The sequence below is a fragment of the Nuphar pumila genome, chromosome 7 (genome assembly GCF_984573655.1).
Source record: "Nuphar pumila chromosome 7, dmNupPumi1.hap1.1, whole genome shotgun sequence".
Lineage (NCBI taxonomy): Eukaryota > Viridiplantae > Streptophyta > Magnoliopsida > Nymphaeales > Nymphaeaceae > Nuphar > Nuphar pumila.
Genome location: NC_143255.1, coordinates 36,471,934 through 36,491,512, shown reverse-complemented (window position 1 = coordinate 36,491,512; position 19,579 = coordinate 36,471,934). Strand labels below are relative to the sequence as shown.

General features: G+C 41.2%; 2 protein-coding genes across 6 annotated transcripts in view; both read right to left on the bottom strand.

Moving 5' to 3' along the window:
• Positions 1 to 5,082, bottom strand: part of SETH2 (UDP-Glycosyltransferase superfamily protein) — a 32,462-nt gene extending 27,380 nt beyond the window's left edge. For 4 of the 5 annotated variants that reach the window (XR_016433065.1, XR_016433064.1, XM_090012283.1 and 1 more), the window contains exons 1-4: positions 4,997 to 5,082; positions 4,521 to 4,747; positions 3,854 to 3,995; positions 2,765 to 3,337 (exon numbers count right to left, since the gene is read on the bottom strand). Coding sequence is in view for 3 of the 5 variants with exons in the window: in XM_090012283.1 (XP_089868409.1) it covers positions 2,765 to 3,337; positions 3,854 to 3,973 (693 nt within the window). In the remaining 2 variants the exon portion in view is untranslated. Of the gene's footprint in view, positions 1 to 2,764; positions 3,368 to 3,853; positions 3,996 to 4,520; positions 4,748 to 4,996 lie in introns of those variants that run through there. The other variant, XM_090012285.1, reaches the window with a different exon arrangement.
• Positions 5,083 to 16,270: 11,188 nt separating this feature from the next.
• Positions 16,271 to 17,170, bottom strand: LOC149831924 (50S ribosomal-like protein). The gene has a single exon (XM_090012282.1). The coding sequence runs from the start codon at positions 17,034 to 17,036 to the stop codon at positions 16,587 to 16,589; it is 450 nt and encodes a 149-aa protein (XP_089868408.1). The 5' UTR covers positions 17,037 to 17,170; the 3' UTR covers positions 16,271 to 16,586.
• Positions 17,171 to 19,579: the final 2,409 nt, after the last annotated feature.

Sequence of the window (19,579 nt, the reverse complement as noted above, 5' to 3'; positions counted from 1 at the left end):
TTTATTAAGTAAGTTGAGGTTAAGGCCGCTTCGGCCCAAAAATTCTTTGGAATTTCTTTGGAAATAAGAAGTGTCCTAGTGGTTTCCATGATATGTCTATGCTTTCTTTCGGCCAAGCCGTTTTGTTGGGGAGTCCTAGGACACGATCTTTGATGGCAAATTCCATTTACTTCTAAATAGTTTTGAAATTCATTTGATAAATATTCTCCACCCGAATCGGATCTAAGAGTAGAGATATTACTTGAAAATTGATTTTTAACTATCATATGAAATTTTTTGAAAAACTCAAAGACTTCGGATTTTAAATTGAGAAAGTAGATCCATACATACCTGGTGTAGTCATCGATGAAAGTGACATAATAGGAGTATCCTCCTTTAGACATGACGGGGGAAGGACCCCAAACATCCGAATGGACTAACTCAAAAGGTCTTTTGGACACAAAAGTTCGGTTTGGAAAAGGAGTAGATTTCATTTTGCCAAAAATACAATTCTTGCAAACAAAATGTTTCTCATTACAAAATTTCTTTCCAAATGGAAAGGAGTACATTTTTGAGAAACTTGGATGTTCAAGTCTTTGATGCCAAATATCAATATTTTTATCTTGGACATGGTTACAAAAAGAGTTAATGGGGAGTTTCAAGTTGCTCATGTAATAGAGATCTCCCCTTCTATGGCCTTGCCCAATCAGCTTCCCGGACCGGAGATCCTGTATAGAGCAATCCTTAGTTGAGAAGGAGATTTTACATCCATGATCGCATATTTGAGCAACAGAGAGGAGATTTAAATTAAGTTGAGGTACAACTCTCACGTTTGGCACAAAGAAATCTTTTGAAAAGTTTAAGATTCCAAAACTTTTTACTTGTAAAGATGTACCATCGGCAGTTGAAACATAGGAGTTTTTATAATTATTACATAAATCGGAAAACTCATTTTCAAGGGGGGTCATATGAAAGGAAGCTCCAGAGTCAAGGATCCAAGATGACATACCTGGAGGAGAGGAGGAAGCTACGGCGGCACCCGAAGTTGATGGAATCTTGAGTAGAGTTTGTAGTGCCTCCGATAGTTGAGCAAGAGAAAAAGAGTCCGTTCCTTTGATTGCTTCCTCTTTCTTTTGAGAAGCTTCTTCAACGGAAGCAACTTTATTTTTTGGTGCTTCATTCAACTTAGGGCAATTAGGTCTTATATGACCCGGTTCTTGACAATGATGGCAAATGGCTTTTCTATAGTTGCCATTATAGTTATTTTGCCTTCCAAAATGTGGAGGTTTGTAGGTTTTCATATGGTTGCCGGGTTTAGATACGGCCAAGACATCATTTCCTCCTTTAATCATGCCAAGACGGGTTTCTTCTTGGCATATTTCGGCAATAGCATCTTCCAAAGGAAGAGGCTTTGATCTATGTAGGAGGGAGGATCTAAATTGTTCATACTCGGGCCTAAGCCCATGTAAAAATTGGAAAAAGTGTTATTTTTCCATTTGTTCTCTCCTTAATTCCACATCTATACTAGAAACCCATTTTGGTTCTAGCAAGGATAACTCATCCCATAGAGGGCCAAGAGTGCTAAAGTAGTCCCTAACACTCATTTCTCCTTGTTTGATAGTCCGGATTTTTTCTTGAAGAAAGAATTGACGAGAAGGTCTTTTTGGGTAAACATACCTTTCATGAAGAACCATGCTTCATTTGCCATCCGAAATTTGGCAATGTTGGCGCAAATCTTAAGCTCCACATTGTTCATGAACCAAGCAAGAATCTTGGCATGCTTACTTTCCCAATCTTCTATTTTAGATTGGTGATCTTCAATGGCCTTCATGCGGGCATCTCCTTCAAGAGCTTTTTCTTGATCGCCTTCCATCTTAGTTAGTTGGAGTTGTGGTTCCGGAATGGTGCCCATAACGTATCCCCAAAGCTTTTTCCCTTTGAGGTTGTTTTCCATGGCGGCGGCCCACATCATGTAGTTGGATCCATTGAGCTTGAAGGAGAGATCAATCTTTTGTTCTCCTTCCATAATAATCACACTTAAAAGGATAAAAGAAGAGAGAAACAACAAGAAACAAATATAGCTACACAACTAGCTATATTAAGAAGAAGAGCATACACAAAGCTTTGATACCATGTAATGAAATATGCGGAAAAGTAAAGAGTGCTCTAAGCACTTACAACATCCACTAATGAACAAACAACAAGGGCTAATACCCAAACCCAAAGGGGACAACACAACATAAAAATATAAATGCCTCTTATTGAAAGAGAGAGAACTCTCAAGAGTGAAAAATACAAGAGGGGTTCACCCCTATTTATACACAAAAGGAGGAGGGGAGGAGTGGCCATATGGCCTTAAAAGAAGAGCCACCTAGGGGCTCCCATGGAGTCGTTGGGAGCCCCCAACGGTCACAAATGTGACCGTTGGGGGCCCCATCGACTCCATGGTGGGGCCCCTATTAGGTGGACAAAAAACCAAAAAAAATAAAAGATAAAAAATAAAAAAAGAAATATACAAAAAGAAAGAAAAGAAACAAGTACCCCTATCGGGTACTTGTGAAATGACTAAAATACCCCTATCGGGTATTTTAGATTATACAAATATATATGTATATAAATATATACATATATATGAATTACATATATTTTAACAGAGGGTAAAGCGAGCCATATTAGGAATGAAAGGTGGACACTCGCCATTGTATAATGATAGATCAGGTTAGTACTTTTCATACATACGAAGAAGAAAAGAATGAAAGACTTCAGAAAGGGTTAGATTTCTCACATTAGAGTGCAAGCGGCACACGTCTGGTATAACCTCAACTAGCAGATCCACCCCCTTCCGATAAACCAGCCTGCTAATGACAACAATAATAATTTTGTCATCATTGAGTTTCTCCGAAGCAGGCTTGAACATAGCAGTGTCGACTGCATTCGGTATCACAAACACCTTTTCTGGAGGCAAACATGACCGCAAGACCGTGTTTTCCTTGCTTGTATGAGATACACATATAGCCTGGCTAACATCCGCCAAAGTAAACTGCAGCACCTTGTTCATGTGAATGCTCCCAATATCAGCAAATCCACAGAGAGAATGATCTGTAAATACAACTTTATATCCCATCGTTCTTGAATGCATTAAAGCCTCATGACAAAGGGTCGAAAATGCTTGATGCCCGTGCACTAAGGATATCCTCTCCCGAATAAGGATTGTTCTTAAAATCGGAAATGTTCCATAAAATGTTGGCAGTGTGTTTTGCATCAGAAATGGCTTCCAAGGTATATAGTAAACTTTTAAACCACCAGTCATATACCGCACGCCATAACGTGATCCATAAGCATGTGTTAAAACCACCACCTAGTTTGCCCACCATATCAAAAGTCAGATCTACAAAATGCATCACAATTCACGTTAAACAATAAGCAAACAACAAGCATAATAATTTGGCATGCTAGTCATAAGTGCATTTACAATGATGAGCAGATCTTATCAATATGGGCATGCAGAGACATTAAGGCTCAGTTTGGGAGCCTTGCATTGAGATGGAAACACCATTTCCATGTGTTGCCAAAATCTGGTGTTGATGATGGAGTTACAAAATAGATCCACTTGTCAATGGTGTTGAAATGTGATGTTAGGGCTTTTAACTCCATTATCAATGAAGTGTTTTGGGAACGCCGCTGCTCCCACACAGCAGACAGCATGAGAGCACTGTGGGAAGCTGCAACACACCTCCAATTCAAAGCTCCCAAAAAGACCGTTAAATGTTTCAATCCTTAAAATGATAAAAGAACCATGTAATTGTTCAATTCAGGAAAAAGAAAAAAGGAATTTTTGTAACTGTTGTTAAATTCATGGGTTTAGTTATCAAACCTTGTGTCCAAGCTCAAGCAAGCATTGGGATAGGTAGTAGATATGGCTCTCCACACCACCAAAGTTAGGGTAGAAAAAATCGGACACCATTAGAATCCTATGTTTGGTTGGTTCATGCATGGCAATTGATTATGAAGATATCCTGCAGTTCAAAGGACCAAAACAATCCGCAATTAATCACGATAAGTGCAAGAACAAGATGAAAAATGCAGCAGAGGCACATTAACAAACACACGGAAAATGCAGCAGAGGCACATTAACAAACACACGGATTCAAATTCAGGATATTCTTGAAACAAAAGTTTTTCTCGAATTGGGTTCTCGATGACGAGAACCCAACAGGCGATAGCCGTGTGAAATGTGGAATCTGTTTTCCACCGAAAATGAGAAAGGACTAGTGCGCTCACTCATATCTTCTGAAAAGTGGAAGCTACGATTCGTGGATGATAAAGAAATCAATAAATCAAACATAGAAGAATGCACCACAGACAATCGAAGGCGCACAAATCCTGGAAAGCTAGGAAATGAAGCAATCGAACGAACTCGATCTGTTTTTTCTTGAAAAAATGGATTCCCCGAGACCCGATTGAGCCGGAATTCCATGAGATTGACAATGATTCACGAAAATTAAAAAGGAGAAGAAGAGAAAAAATGATGGGGGGTTTACCTTTATGAAGTGGGAATAGGAAGAGAAAACTCATTCATAGGAAAGCGACCTCTAGTTGGAAAGTCAAATTCTATGAAAGGCGCTACATATGAAACAGCGTTTTAAGGAGTGTTTGTTTCACTTGGGGCAGTACACGACCCATGTAGGAAAAACCACGATGCTCAAGCCAAAACGGCAGCAGATTCCATCAAAATAAGCATCCAGAAACTCACAGTGCACAACACAATCTGCAATCAATAATAATCAAAATCATCAGTTAAAAGAGGAGGGGGAAAAGGAATTCAGAAGCAAAAACCTAGACTCTTTCATTAGTGAAAGGAGAATGAGAACAGAAACCGTAACAACAGAAGAAAAAGGGAGGGATTAAGGGAAGGGAGAGACATCCCAGGGGGTGAATGGAATGGAAGAAGGAGCGATCCGCTACCATTCCTTGATTACGCAAAAGACGTGGAAGCACACACACAGTTTGAGGTTACCTGCAGCATGCAGTAGTGGTGGTGGAGGATTATGGCTGCAGTGCAATGACCGACAAGCGGGGCACCGAAGGTGTGCAGGGCAGGCGATGGAGAAGGAGAGGCACTGGGCGCGGAGGCATCGGGGTTGTGTTATGACTAGGGGTGTCAACGGGTCTGGCTTACCCGGACCAAAACCTATAGGGTCTGGGTATGGTGACCAATAAGAAGATCCGATTAACACCAAGGTCTAGACCCGAAGATCCTATTAAGACCAAGGTCCAGACCCGAAGGTCCGATTAATACATGGACCCGGGTATAGTTTGTGAAATTTTATATCAGACCCGGACTCGACCCGACCCGAGTTCCAATTAAGACGCGAAATTTTCAATGTAAAAATGATGAAAATATTATTTTACCCGGTATGGTTTGGTCTGGTTCATGTAATTTTTATCGGTTCAAGTATGGTTTCTCTTATAGTAGATTCGATTAGATGGGTTCCAGATCCGATACCATACCCAAAAATCTGATCTAAGTCTGGTTTTACCTGGGTCCAAACCAAACCCGACCCGTTGACACCCCTTAGTTGTGACTAAAGTGGGAAAGTCGTTCCTCAGTGGGGACCATATGAAACAAATTTCTTCGGAGGCACACACACACAATCAATGGGAAACCCTGGATGCCATTGACTGTGGGCCCCACTTCTAGTGTGTTTGTTTCATGCTCATGAGAAACTTGTCCCATTACTGAGCAAGAAGTGCCATGTTTGACTCGAAACATTCGCCCTGTTAAACTCCACATGTATTCCTCCCCCTTAGTTTCTCTTTGGCACGCTCTGGGTATTGAAATGCCCTGAGCAAACCCACTTAGCCAGGTGTGGGGCAAATAGAAGATGACTTGGCACTTCTTGGGCTATAATAACGCATCAGAAGTAAATATATATATATATATATATATATATATATATATATATATATATATATATCAAACCCACATTTGAATCCCACTGCATCTAGGTTCCTAACACTAAACTAATGGCGTATAATATTCAAGTCAGAATCCTAAAAATTTGTATGTGGGTTGGGCCAAAACTGACTGGAATCCAATCTATTGACTGTCCTTATGGGTGTGTTTCCTGTCAAGTTTGAAGCTTGAGATGATGTCTTAGTTCTTGTGATGCTGGTTTTATGGGAAATCTTGGCACCAACCATGCTGAATCACCAAGCCATTGCATACTTTCAAAAGAATAGCAGGTAGGAATTCTATTCCATTGTTTCATTTTGGGAATTCCCACAAGGGCATTTGACCAATTGACCCCATCAGGATGATCTCCTCCATATGTCCAAATGTTTTAACTTATGGTCCATAGGATTCAGCATGTCAATTCATCCTTTATATTGACTAGTTTTCTTTTTCAAGTACTAACTGATTAAGATGCAGGAAAAGTAATACAAAATGAAAAATCTTTATGGATTTTCCAAACTAGATAGACTTTTTCTCCGAAAGAGTTTTTCTAAAAAGTATATTTTTTCATAGAAAGCATTCTTTTATGGAGGAATGTTTTGTATCGAAAGAAATTTTATTTTTATACTCCCTACCACCCATCAAACCACCACCACTACCCACCACCACCCTCCTCCTCCTCTCTCATTTCTTCATATTTTTTTCACTCTGTTTTTCTCATGCTAAACAAACAAGCGAAAAACTTTCTTTTGAAAAACTTCACATATAAAAAACTCTCCTAAGCAAAACTTTCTTTTTCTATGAGAGATTTTCTCTCTTCCAAACTCACCCTAAAAGAAAATAGCAGTCCAAGGTGCATGATAACTGCACCCATTAGGTCGCTGGGCTACGCCAAACCTTTTTTTTTTCCTGTGGATGCAAATAAAAGGAATACAAAAAGTTGAATGGTACCAAAGGATGGATGAGACAAGGCATTATGGTGATGCGTCGGTAGGAACTCATACTAGCGAGCATCAATCAAACAATTTCATGTCACCATCTTATAGAGTAGGCTGGCCCACAGTTGGGCTCTGCTAATCCTCTTGTACCATATTTCTTTTGGCTGGGACTCAACTAGGGTTTCAAGGAGTCAGAGTCCATATTTAGAGTTGACTTGACCTGGCTGTGTCTATGCCTTTATGGTTAGGTCAGTTCAAACTTTAGCATGAGTTACAATTGATAGTCGCTCTTCAAAGAGTGTTTTCAGGTATAGATAAAATTGAAAACCATGTAAGCTTTCTTAAATGTCAGGTTCTTGATATGGTAAGGACTAGGGGTGGCAATTTCTGACACGACCCGCCAACCCGCCTCTTAGGCGGGTTCGGGTTGGGCTTAAGCCAACCCGTTTAATAAACGGGTCGACCCGCGTAACCCGTTTATTAAACAGGTTGGGTTCGGGTTGGGGGTATGCCAACCCGCCAACCCGGCTGACCCGTTTAATAAACGGGTTAGGCGGGTGGGTCAACCCGCCAACCCGACCCGCCAACCTGTCTGTCCGACCCATCAACCCGCCAACCTGTCTGTCCGACCCATCAACCCGCCAACCCGACCCGCCAACCTGCCAACCCGATCCGTCAACCCGCGAACCTGAAAACCCGTTTACCCGACCCAACCCATTTATTAAATGGGTTGGCGGGTCGTGTCGGGTTACCCGTTTATTAAACGGGTCGGGTTCGTGTTTGCCACAGCCGACCCGTTTAATAAACGGGTCGAGTTCAGGTTGAGGTATGCTGACACGCCAACCCGCCAACCTGACCCGATTGCCACCCCTAGTAAGGACGCCAAAGGTGGAGTCACAGTGACAAATATCGTGAGATTTATGAAAATATCGTGATATTACGGTGAGAAATTGCCTGAAAGTTAAAAATGGCAAATTTTTGCAACACTTTCAAAATATCATGAGGTTTATGAAAATAAATAAACACCACAATTTAAATGTCATATTTACGTTTTAAACGGCTATTTATCGTGAAAAAACAGTGTATTTTTATTTATAAATATTTTCTTATAAAAGTATTTTTTATATTTTGTAATTTGTTTTTTTTATTGCAGAGATTTTGCCAACAAAATGCGAGATTTATGAAAAATTTAAAATTCTCGCGAGTTTTTTTTTTTTGAAAAACCAGATCTTTTCAGTTTTTAAAGTTTGTCACTATGGGTGAAGTTCACCGCGTCTCAAAGTTTTGATTTTGAGCAGGAAAGGAAGAAAAAGAAAAGAAGAAAATGCTTTGAGTTGGGTGCCCTTGGTGTAAAATACAAGGGTACTCCCCCCCTCTGTCCACTGGGAAAACTTTTCCTTATGATTCTACTTGCATACATTAACACTCCTAGGGTTTAAGACTCAAGATGTCACTAAAACAAAATTTGACACATACAAGTCATACCAAAAATTTATATATTTCATTGAGCATTTATTGATTCTTAGATGCAATCCTTAGGTGTCTTTGAATCACGGGACGCACCCAATTGCATGGATGGATTTCTCACCCAGTTGACTCGGTCCAGTCCCGAGTCAACTCAGATCAGTACATATCCAAGTCAAAAAGCCTGCATGACTCGCTATACGCATCTTTTTATTATGAATACGTGTGCAATAAATATATTGTATTGCGTTTTAGATGTGAAAAATAGTTAAGTATGAATCATATTAGGAAAGCTTGTTTTTCTAGCCTTTATGATTGATTTATGACCTTAAGTTATTTTATTTTTTGTATAAAATCATTACATATTTTTTAATAAATAAATAAAAAAACTTGACTCGATCGAGTCACTGAGTTGCAAACGAGTGATCCGATACCGAGTTCCAAGAAAGCCAGTCATTCCCAAGTGAGGACTAACCGGTCCTTATCCGGGTGGCATCCCACGTTTGATACATGTCCGGCAGGGACCGTGCTTCTCGCCACTTTGTATTTAAAAGGGGTGGGATGGAACCAGTGAGTGTGACTCACTGCTCCTGGACAACGATTGATTCACATGAAACAGCTTGCACCATCCACTTCCCTCTTGGTGCTCCAAATTCATCTCTAACTTCTAGGGGTGTTTGAATGCACCCACTTGTCCAGAAAGTTCAGATAGGTCAGGGTATTGCATTGGTACCTGCAATGCAATGTCCCACATTGTCCCAAATTTCTAGATAAATGGGCACATCCAAACACCACCTTAAAATTCACCAGGACAGGATCCTTAGAATGCACGTGTTCCCCAATTTGAAATATTTTAGATTGCCATATTTTTCTTGGAGGGATAACTGGATGCATCAAAAACCCTCTATGGAGTCTTTTGAGTAGGGGGGGGGGGGGGGGGGGCGACAAGGTCTCCATCCCCGTCCCATCTCAAAATCTTGCCCTTCATCCTTGCCTCCATCCCCCCACGGATTTTGATTTTAACCTTCGTCCCTGCCTCCATCTCTGTTTCATGTCCTCCACCAGTCCAAACGGGGTGAGACGGGGCGGGACTCCATTTCCCCTCCATTGCCACCCCTAAAGAAGGATTGGGGACAGGGCGAGGTGGGGTAAGGCGGGGATCGGGATGAAGATGAGGTGGGAGAAAGCATAAGTCCATCCCCACACTGATTTTGATTTTAACCTCCGTCCCCGTTTCATGTCCTCCATCCCCGGTTCAAACGGGGCGAGGCAGGGCAGGGCCCCGTTTCCACTGCCATCCCTACTTTTGAGAGGTGGACATCTCTGTCCCATGCATTGTGACAAATGTCTGATAGTGAAAATATCACAAAAAAATGATATTTTGGTTGCCGCTTTAAACTGTCGAAAATATTGTGATATGATGGGTTTTAACCAAAAAATGTCACAATTTTATAATGATATTTACTGTGTTAGTGATTATTTCTCAAAAAAAAAAAACGGGTTACTTTATTTTAAATATACATTTATTTAGTTTTGCAAAATTTTGTTTCTAATTATTTTAACTTATTTTTTCTGATATTTGTCAATAAAAAATGAAAAAAGAAAGAAGTTTGTTTTTCCATGAGAATTGAAGGAAATATAAATAATTTTTCTAGAAAGAACCAAAACTAAGTGAGTGGCTCTGCTCTGCTTGAACGTTGCTACAATGTTATAGATAAAAGACTCTGATTATATGGTAGGAGCAGTTAGTGCACGTCACCTTGTGTTGGATGGTTGCAACTTCAAATCTCAATGATACGGTTTTCTGACTGGTGGGGGTCTGACTAACTCCAGCTTGACCATATAAAAAATTAGATTCTCTTCTCCCACGTATACTCAAAAACAACTTTTGATGCTCTTTTTTTTTTTTTTGACAGAGAAAGCTGGGGTTAGTTAGATCCCTACGAGTTATACAACTATACCATTTGGGGTTCGAACTTGCAACATCCCAACACAAGGTGACGTGCATTAACTGCTCCTATCAGACAAGCAGAGTCCCCGTTAAAAATAAATAAAAATTATTATAAGCAATCCTACCAAGCATCCCTCCCAATATCACTTGAAAGGTAGGTCAATATGGATTAGAAGCTTTCTCCCAAATCTTACTCAATTTTGTTGACCAAACCTTTCAAGTGATCCAATAACTCTTGGCTCTACTACGACAGTAGTTCCTCCAACCAAATATATATATATATATATATATATATATCATGACTTAAAAGGTTTTGGTGCCCTAACCTTTTTTTTTCTTGGATGATGAGGAACCAGCCAGGGGTCATTTGGAGGCGTTTGACTGCTTGTGCAAGCTTGGGCAGAACACACTGTCCAACACATACATGACATAGTTCTTATCCAGGACACTGTTCCGACACCTTCTTTTTATTTATTTATTTATTTTTTTAAATAACATCCCTCAGTCCCCATCCACTCCGTTCCAGAGAGGTTGGAACTAAAAAAAACAGCATCCCGCAGACCATCCGAACACGTGGAACAGCACATCTGCAGTTTGACCGCACCAGTGTCGTGTGGGACGTGCAGTCAAACGCCCCTTAATAGAACCCCCAACAAATAAGTGAGTTACCCAGTTCACAAAGAGCACCTACCAGGCAAGCCATCTCTGGTAACAGGAGGTTATACCATCTTATAAAGAACTAGCCTAACCACTTGGGTAACCTGGATCGAGTTGGCTCAACTTTCTTTTATTTGTGAAAGGCAAGCTGGGGTTAGGCAGACCCCTACCAGTTAACTATACTGTTGAGTTTTGAACCTGCAACGTCCCAACACAAGATGACGTGCACTAGCGGCTCCTACCAGGCAAGCGGGTTGGCCTAACCTTGATTGATCATGATCAGCTGTTTAAGTTCGATCATGATCAGCTGTTTAAGTTCGACTCCGTCCATGGATCGGACTTGGGCCAGTACCGCATGGATCTTGGCTAGATCCAAAACTGAAGAGTGGGTAGCAGGGCCAGGTCTGACTGGATCTGGCCTAGAAAGTAGAACCTCTGCATCTGCTCATCTTTTTCAAACTGAATCACTGGGTCTTCTTTTTTTTTGTTTCTTTTTTACCATTTAATTAGCTAAAGTGTCTCTGCTTCTGTTTGTTTTTTTAATAGGGGAGTGAGATCATCATCTATCTTAGAAATAATTAAATAAGAAAGCAAATGGCCTACAAGCCTCTAAAAAACTGCAGCTTGGTTGAAGTATATGATTCCACTTTCCACCAAACTCTTGTCTTTCTTTCTTTCTTAGTTCCTAAATCACCCACTGGATTGTATATGCTTGAATTTGGTTTGTGGATTTAATAGACAGTTAACCTATTAACTACATTTTTCTTTATTTTTTCTTTTCGTTTTTTTTTTTGTTAATGATGAGGAACCCTCACCGAGAACCCAGGTTACTTAATGGGTCCACCCTTATGCAAGGTAAAGCCCAGGTGGGGCAAACAACACTCAAGCTTTTGCATAGCCTACCAGTTAAAGGCACTCGCATATTCAGTGAGAATCAAACCCAAGACTAAGGGGTCAGCACATTTTTTTTTCTTTTGCACAAGGAGCTTTTTCTTAGTTCGTATTATTCCATCAAGATATGTGAGAAAATGGGCTAGTTTCTCACATTGAGTGGAATGAATGCATTTTTAGTGGATCGCATCTCTTACCCAAATGCAACTTTTTGTATGGAATTCTGTTTCAGAACCCTCCCTCTTAGGTATGAATTTTGTTCATTTCCTGCGAAAATTGTTTTATGCAGCAGCACATGAAACAAAAGCACACGAGCCAGGTTTGAGCTGAGCTTGGGCTGCCTCAGCTTGGCTCGAGAAGAAAAACTCAGCCTACGGCTCAAGTCAAGCTCAAGCAAAGCTGAGCTCGAGCTGAACACATTTATAAAAAAAAAAAATCAATTTTTTTTTAAGATTTTTTTTTCAAAAAACACTTTTTTAAAAGAAATGTAAGTGGAGGGATTTGAACCCAAGTCACTTTTAAAAAAGTCCAAAAACTTACTCACTAAGGTAACACCTCTTTTTGTATTTGTGTAAAGAAAAATATGATACATGTATAAATTCAATTTTTTTTATATAACTATGTGAGGGTTTATCAATCCTAACTGTGCTGGACTACATGTTCAAGCTTGGCTCGTTTATGTGCATCAATTCTAAACCTTTGTTCAAGCTCGACTCATTTATTTTTTGAACGAGCTCGAGCAGAGCTTAAACGGGTCAAGCCTGAGCTAACTCGGCTCGTTGTGCATCCCTGTAAACGAGCCTTAAGAATTTTAATAAAGTAAGATGCACATCATTAGTTGAAAAAAAAAACTTATTTAAAGACAGTCATGTAAGGCACTCCTTGAGAGCTGGCTCCAGAATTTGTTAACTACCAATTGCTAGAGGTGGTAATTGCCAATCACAGGAATTTATCTCTTTTGTTTTTTCGTATCCATAACTCTCTCCGACTCTCCACTCCCAAACAAAGCACTGCTAAACATGAATCCCAAACTCGGTACAACTTTGTGTTCAACCCTCCCAAGTTTAAGAAGTTCAATTATTCAAGAATTCTAACACATTTTAACATGCACCATTATTAAACATTTGGTTCCCTTGGATCTCATATGTGAATATGGATTTCAGCCTGTCCCCCCCTGCGGCATTCAAGCAAGTCGATTGAGGGTCTTCGGCCACAACAAGAGCATTGTACACCTAGCTAGGAAAGTTTGATACCTGGGGTGTGCATCCTTTATAGTGAGGCTTGAGCCAATAAAAAGTGGTTGGTGATTAGGGATGGCAGGGGACTGGGCAGGGAACAAGGTCTCCACCTCTGCCCCGTCTCAAAATCCTGCCCTCCATCCCCGTTTCTTGTTCTCCATTCCTAGTCCAAATGGGGTGAGGCGGGGCAGGGCCCTGTTTCTCCTCGGTCCACTGCCATGCCTAAAGAAGGATCGGGGAAGGGGCGGGGATCGGGATAGGGATGGGGCAGGGCGGGGCAGGGTTGGGGAAAGCGTAAGTCCATCCCTGGATGCGTAAGTCCATCCCTGGATGGGTTTTGATTTTAACCTCCATCCCCATTTCATGACATTCATCCCCGATCCAAACGGGGCAAGGCGGGGTGGGGCCCTGTTTCCCCCTGGTCCACTGCCATCCCTATTAGTGATGGAAGCACACTCCAATGCCTTGAGGTGTGCCAAGATGCACCTCTTTAGTTGAGCAATGTCGGGTTCAATGTGAACTTTGTGACACCTCTGAGATGCCCCAAATGTCCGACTTCAATTCCTTTCAGAGAGATTTGAGATCTTCAAAATGACTAAAGACCTCAAGATCCCTTTTTCTCAAATAGCCCTCTAGTTACTCAAAAAAATCTCATGGCTGCCTGCATTTGAATGAGTGGGATCCGTGGATCACAAGATTGGAGGTATTATTGTCCTCCCCTTGTTCATTCGAACAAAATTTATTCCATTTTTGCATTACAAAGGGATCTCAAATTCCTGAAAAGGTGAGCTAAGTTTCTTCCACAGAATTGCTCGGATCTCTAAACAGGCCTTTTGGGATAATCTCAAGCATCCAAACGTTCCTAAAAATCCAGATTCATCCTCCCATCTGAGATAAGTGATGATCTATGTATGGAACGTATATAAGAGGAGATGTAAGGGTTGGATGGGTATATGAGTGATGCTCATAGCACAAAAAAACACAGGTTTAAAATGGCAGTTTATCAACTATAAAATTATTAAATTTTCAAAATTTTCATTTTTCTCAAAGGTGTATACATTTTATATATCCATTTAAATGATAACATCATGATATTTTAAGAAGAGAAAAAATTGGGTACACTAGTGTGTTCTGAACCTTCTAGGAGCAGGTCGTTTTGACCGAATCTGATTCATGGATTTGTTCAATGTGTTGAAAATAGTAGAAATCAACCATTCTTTTTTTTAATTGAATAATCCAAGAAGAAACCCCAACCCCACATTGGCTGCCCCTGCTCACCGGGGAGTACACCCAAGCTTCAACCTTGCAGCAAGTGATGCCACTTGTGAGTTTGGAACTTGTGACATCCTGTCAATCATTGGTTCATATTTTTTAACATAAAAATATGAATTTTAAGGATGTACATTGTCGACCATTGATATTTCAATTCTTAAAAAATCTGACGCCTGGTTTCTACTAAACCAAACATGTATATCATATCTAGAGGGTCAACTTTGTTAAAAAACAGAGAATGATTGTATGGAAAAATGCCGCGCTTTTTTAAAATATCTTACAATTTTCACTATTCTCCCCCATATCCAAAATCACAAATATTCAATTTTAAAAAATCTTTTTTATCCTTCACACATGCAGACTTCTTAAATATATGAGAATTTTCTCTTTAATATGTGATTATTTTCTGCAAATCAGTCTATATTCTCTGATCTTTATCTCTTAGATCCGATATCAAAAATTTACATTTTTATAGTCATTTAAAAGTTAAGACACAAGCTTGTAACTTTCTTTTTTTGAGTCATAACCAATTTTTTTTAACATTTCTGTTTCTGAGTTTCAAAATCGAAATAAAAGCATCTTCTGCAAACTAGAACAACCCGAACAGTCTATTTTTTAGAGAACGTTTCGACCTAAAAAATAAAAAATTTCAGAAAAATACAGAAAATAACAAAGAAACTAAACAAAAATATATTTTTAACGACACTTAGTTTGCTAAAAAATGACGAAAGATACATCCTCAACAGTGTTCCTAAAATAACATTAAAAATGATGAACAATTGCACCTTTTTCGCTTATTTTATGCTAAATTTTTTGCTACATATACTAAATTTCCAAACCTGAGATCCTATAAGATAGGATCCATAAGTGGGTTTGTGTGCAAATGTATTCTTTATAAATATAATATATCATGTTCTAAACATTTTTACGTTTCTTTTGCTGTTTTTTTGAAGAAAAAAAAAACTTTTTTTTAGCTTTCCGAGATTTTATTAAAAAGGACGGTGCTTTAAACAGTCTTCCTACGGTCGTTACCTGACCCTAATCGAAGTAAGCATAAAGGAGGTCACAAGGTCCCACCACCGTAGGCCCCACTAAAATTGACTCTTGAAGTCAATAATCAACTCTCCCCACATCCCCAGCTTTGCTCCAATTGCTGCTCAGCCAGACACATCAGTGTTTGTCCTTCCCATAATTCATATGCTTAATATCCAGAAATCCTTCACTAATTCCAGGTTATCTCCGGCATTCCAGGATGTTGTCATCATAATTCGTGAGGACAATAAGTTGAGCTATCAAACTGGCCAACCCTGACGTGAACTCGACTTTGTAGGCCCGATAAATCCCTCTAGGATCTAGTTGTTAGTTGGGACCAAATCCAGCTAGTTGCTTATGCAGATTACCACAAATTCGGGATTTCAAAAGGCCCAATGCATGCCACGATGCCTAACTGGATCCTGATCTGGACACCACATCCGTCGGATTTGGCCTGATCCACTAAAGGTCGGACTGGGGCTGGACCCGCTGGATCTGGCTTGGGTCCACGCGCTTACTACGTAATATCTGGCCGAATTTTACTCTGGAAGAAACCATAATTACAAGTTATGACAAATATCGTCGATATTTTTAAAATATTTTGAAAAATAAGATACTTTACCCACCGTTTAAAACGGTAAAACGTATCGATGTGTTATCATTATCATCCAGACGAAACTAACGACAGTATTGGAGCAGCATAGATAATGTCTATTTTACTCTTTGCATATATTTTTCCATGAGATTTTACCCAAAAACACGTCAAAGCAATTGTCATTAATAAACCTCCTCTCAAAAAAAAAGGAAGAAAAAATTGTCATTAATAAGCCTTTACTCCCGGGAATAATCAGTCCATTCAATTGCAAATGTATGTCCGCTCCAAATCTTTTCCGGAAAAGACGGTAATATCCTTATTTCACGGGAAGTTACTTTCAGGGACATTTTCGTCATTTTCGTCATTTTTCAAAATTTACAGAGGCATTGCAAATTTAAAACTCAAAAGCCCAAACGGTGAAAAGGAAGAAGAAGAACGTAAATGAAGAAATTTACCACGGTAATTAAAAGAAAGAAGAAAATTAAATTTACACACCGGATCGGAAATCGGGTTTCCTTCTTCATGCCGGAATCGTTGTCAGAACCGGAAATCGTCTTTTCTCCTTCGATCCGGATCGTCTCGAGAACCGGAATCGGTTCCTTTTTCGTGTCGGTCACTCCGGGATAGTAACGAGGACCGGCCGCCACGCTCTCCTGAGAAGGCGATACCGCAGAGCGACGATCGGCCTCATGATCGCTACTCCGGCGCCAGCGCCGTTCGCGATCGCCTCGAACCCGCCGATCCGCCTCCCGCCGGCCGGTTCACTGGAGCTCGTCTCGCGGGAACCGTCGTACGTCGGAGAGGAGACGAAGAGGTCCTTCAGCGTCCGGCCGGCGAGTAGCGCTTCGGGCTTCTTCTCCTCAGCGGGCTTCTCTCGATCCGGCGCGCGCGAGGCTCGCCGGAGTAGGCGGCTCCCTCCTGCCGTCTCTTTGAGGAGCTTCTTAAGGGTTTTCCTGCGGCGGCGCCGGAGATGGAGCGCGGGGCTGGTGCTCGGGCTTCGGGAGGGGCTCTCCGCCACGGCGCACTGCACGGCGAGCAGCTTGAATCTCTGCAGAGTCGTCATCTGTCTTCCTCGCTCTTGCTTCCTTCTGGAGAAAGATTGGCCTTCTCTTCTTCTTCTTCCGTTTAGTTCTCACATCTAAAGTTCCACCGGCGAGTAATTTTGGGGGTGTTTCATTGTCTTTTCTTGATAGGGTGTTTTGTGATGGGGGAAGGGAGTTTGCTGATCGATGAGGCCTACTTGACACTCAGAAGAGAGATACGGACGTAATTTCCTTGTTTGTTTATGGCGGGGATCGGTCCTTGTTCCACGTGTCATGATCAGCCCCCTCCCGCCTTCCTGTGGAGAGTTGCTACCGGCTTTTTCTGTGTCTTGAGTTGCCCCCCCCCGGTTCCTAAAGGTCGAAATCGACCTCCTACTATATCAGAAATTTCGAAAAATACCCCCATACAGTCGAAGTACAAAAATGGTGACTGAGTTCTAGGAATAAGCACCGTAGCGTTTTCTAAAACGTATACTCTACGGACATTTTCTTCCAAAAATCTCCTCACAAATTTTCTGAATCTATTTGTTTATTTGTAGGAATGAAAATACGTATGATTTAGGAATGCCATCGGCATGGTAGAGACAATGGTAGCTTGGATATTTCTGGTAAAAAAAAAGGTCATAATTGCATTTACAAGTTGTGAACTTTTGGCACGAGAGGGGTAGTTTGGTCATTATGAAAGGGATGGTTGGCCCCTGGGGATTTCCGAGGCGAAGGGTTTCCTTGGAAAACTAATGCTTCCTCTCTTTCATCACTTTTCGCTGTTCCCGAAGGGCATGGATTTCAGCATCACATATTTTCCACCGTGGGGGAAAATCCCAAAGGATCGGGATTTGTTTCTCCTGCCTTGGGATGAGATGATGTCTCCCGGATTGATTTTACCAAATTCTACCCACTTTATAATTCCAGGACAGATATAGGCTTCTGTCCAAGGAGCTGACATTTTCCTCAGGCACCGTCGAGCATAGTAATTCCCCGTATCATATGGGGTGGGACTGGACCGGCGATCCAGAATTCAACGGCCCAGGTCTGGTTAAACAGTGGGAAAAGCTTTTTGGTTTGGGTCTGGTTAGACCCGACGAAGCGGGGCGGAGTCCCGTTTCCCATTTATCCACTGCCATTCATAAAGAAGGATCGAGAACGGGACGGGACGGGACGGGGCGGGGCAAGGTGAGGATTGGAGACGGGGATGGGATGGAGCGGGGAAAAGCGTAAGTCTATCCCCACCTCCTGCACAGGTTTTGACTTTAACCTCCATCCTCACCTTCTTCACCATTTCATGTCCTCCATCCCTGGTTCAAACCGGGTGAGGCAGGGTCCTGTTTTCCTCCAATCCACTACCATCCCTATGTTTGAGCTAGCTCAAATATGTGGTGGCATACTCGAGCCCAGATCCGCATCCACCTAGATAAACCAACTCTGGATCCGGTTTTGGATGCATTCATATCCAACTCAATGGAAACATGAGCAGGTGGCATGGGCAAAAGCCAACAAGTCCAATGTTGTGAATATCGGTTTTGGACCTGAATCAATCAGTCCTTTTTACTTTTTAAATATAAAAAAACATTAAATATTAAAACATTATAAAAATGTTAAAATTTTAAAGATCGGTTGAGGGCTGAATCGGTCCTTATTTGAAATAGATTTTGGGGGCGATTTGATACGAATTGGCCTGAATCGAACGGTTCGCATAGATACTGACAACACTGGCTAAAAGTCCCACTCGTAAGAACAGAAAAAACAAGAAAAGATAGGGAGAGGAGGAGGACAGTCCATTTATGCACTTGTCAGCATGCCTTGTTAAACTTATCACCTTTAATCAATGTACATTTATTTCACTCTGCTCATCAAGAACTCAATATGGTAATTTTCAAGATTTTGCTCTAGAATTCCTACAGTACGTTTGGGCGACACTGAAATCCCAGTTAAATCCACTCTAAATCATGATTTTTTATGAAAGTTTTTTTTTTAATCACTCAAGCGAGGGCCTGCCTTATGTGGCCTACCTCTGAAAGCTATGGACACACACCCATGCTCCGATGCTGTTCATCCATGCGATGCATGGGGCATCCAAAATATCATACATAAGAACTGTTTTCTATCTGTACATTTTGCAAACTTTAGATGTCTTTAGGCATCGATTACTCTGAAAAAAAATGTGGGACTCATCTAGAATACATAGAGTCCATCCATGGTATCTGGGATGCCCTTCATTGCATGAATGAACCACATCAGAGGAAGCTTTGATGGCAATCCGTCTGAGCACGCTCTGACCTGATACACACTCTAATCTTTTCAGGTTTTGGTCAGCACATGCAGCCCAAACCCATGCCAGACCACTTTTGTGTATAGGGATGGCAGTGGACTGGGGCGGGGGCGGGGGCAGGGGACAGGGTCTCCATCCCCGCCTCAAACTTCTGCCCTCCATCACCGTACCGGTTTTGATTTTAACTTTCATCCCTGCTTCATGTCCTCCATCCCTAGTCCAAACGGGACGAGGCGGGATGGGACCCCGTTTCTCCCAAGTCCACTGCTATCCCTAAAGGCATTTTAGTTATTT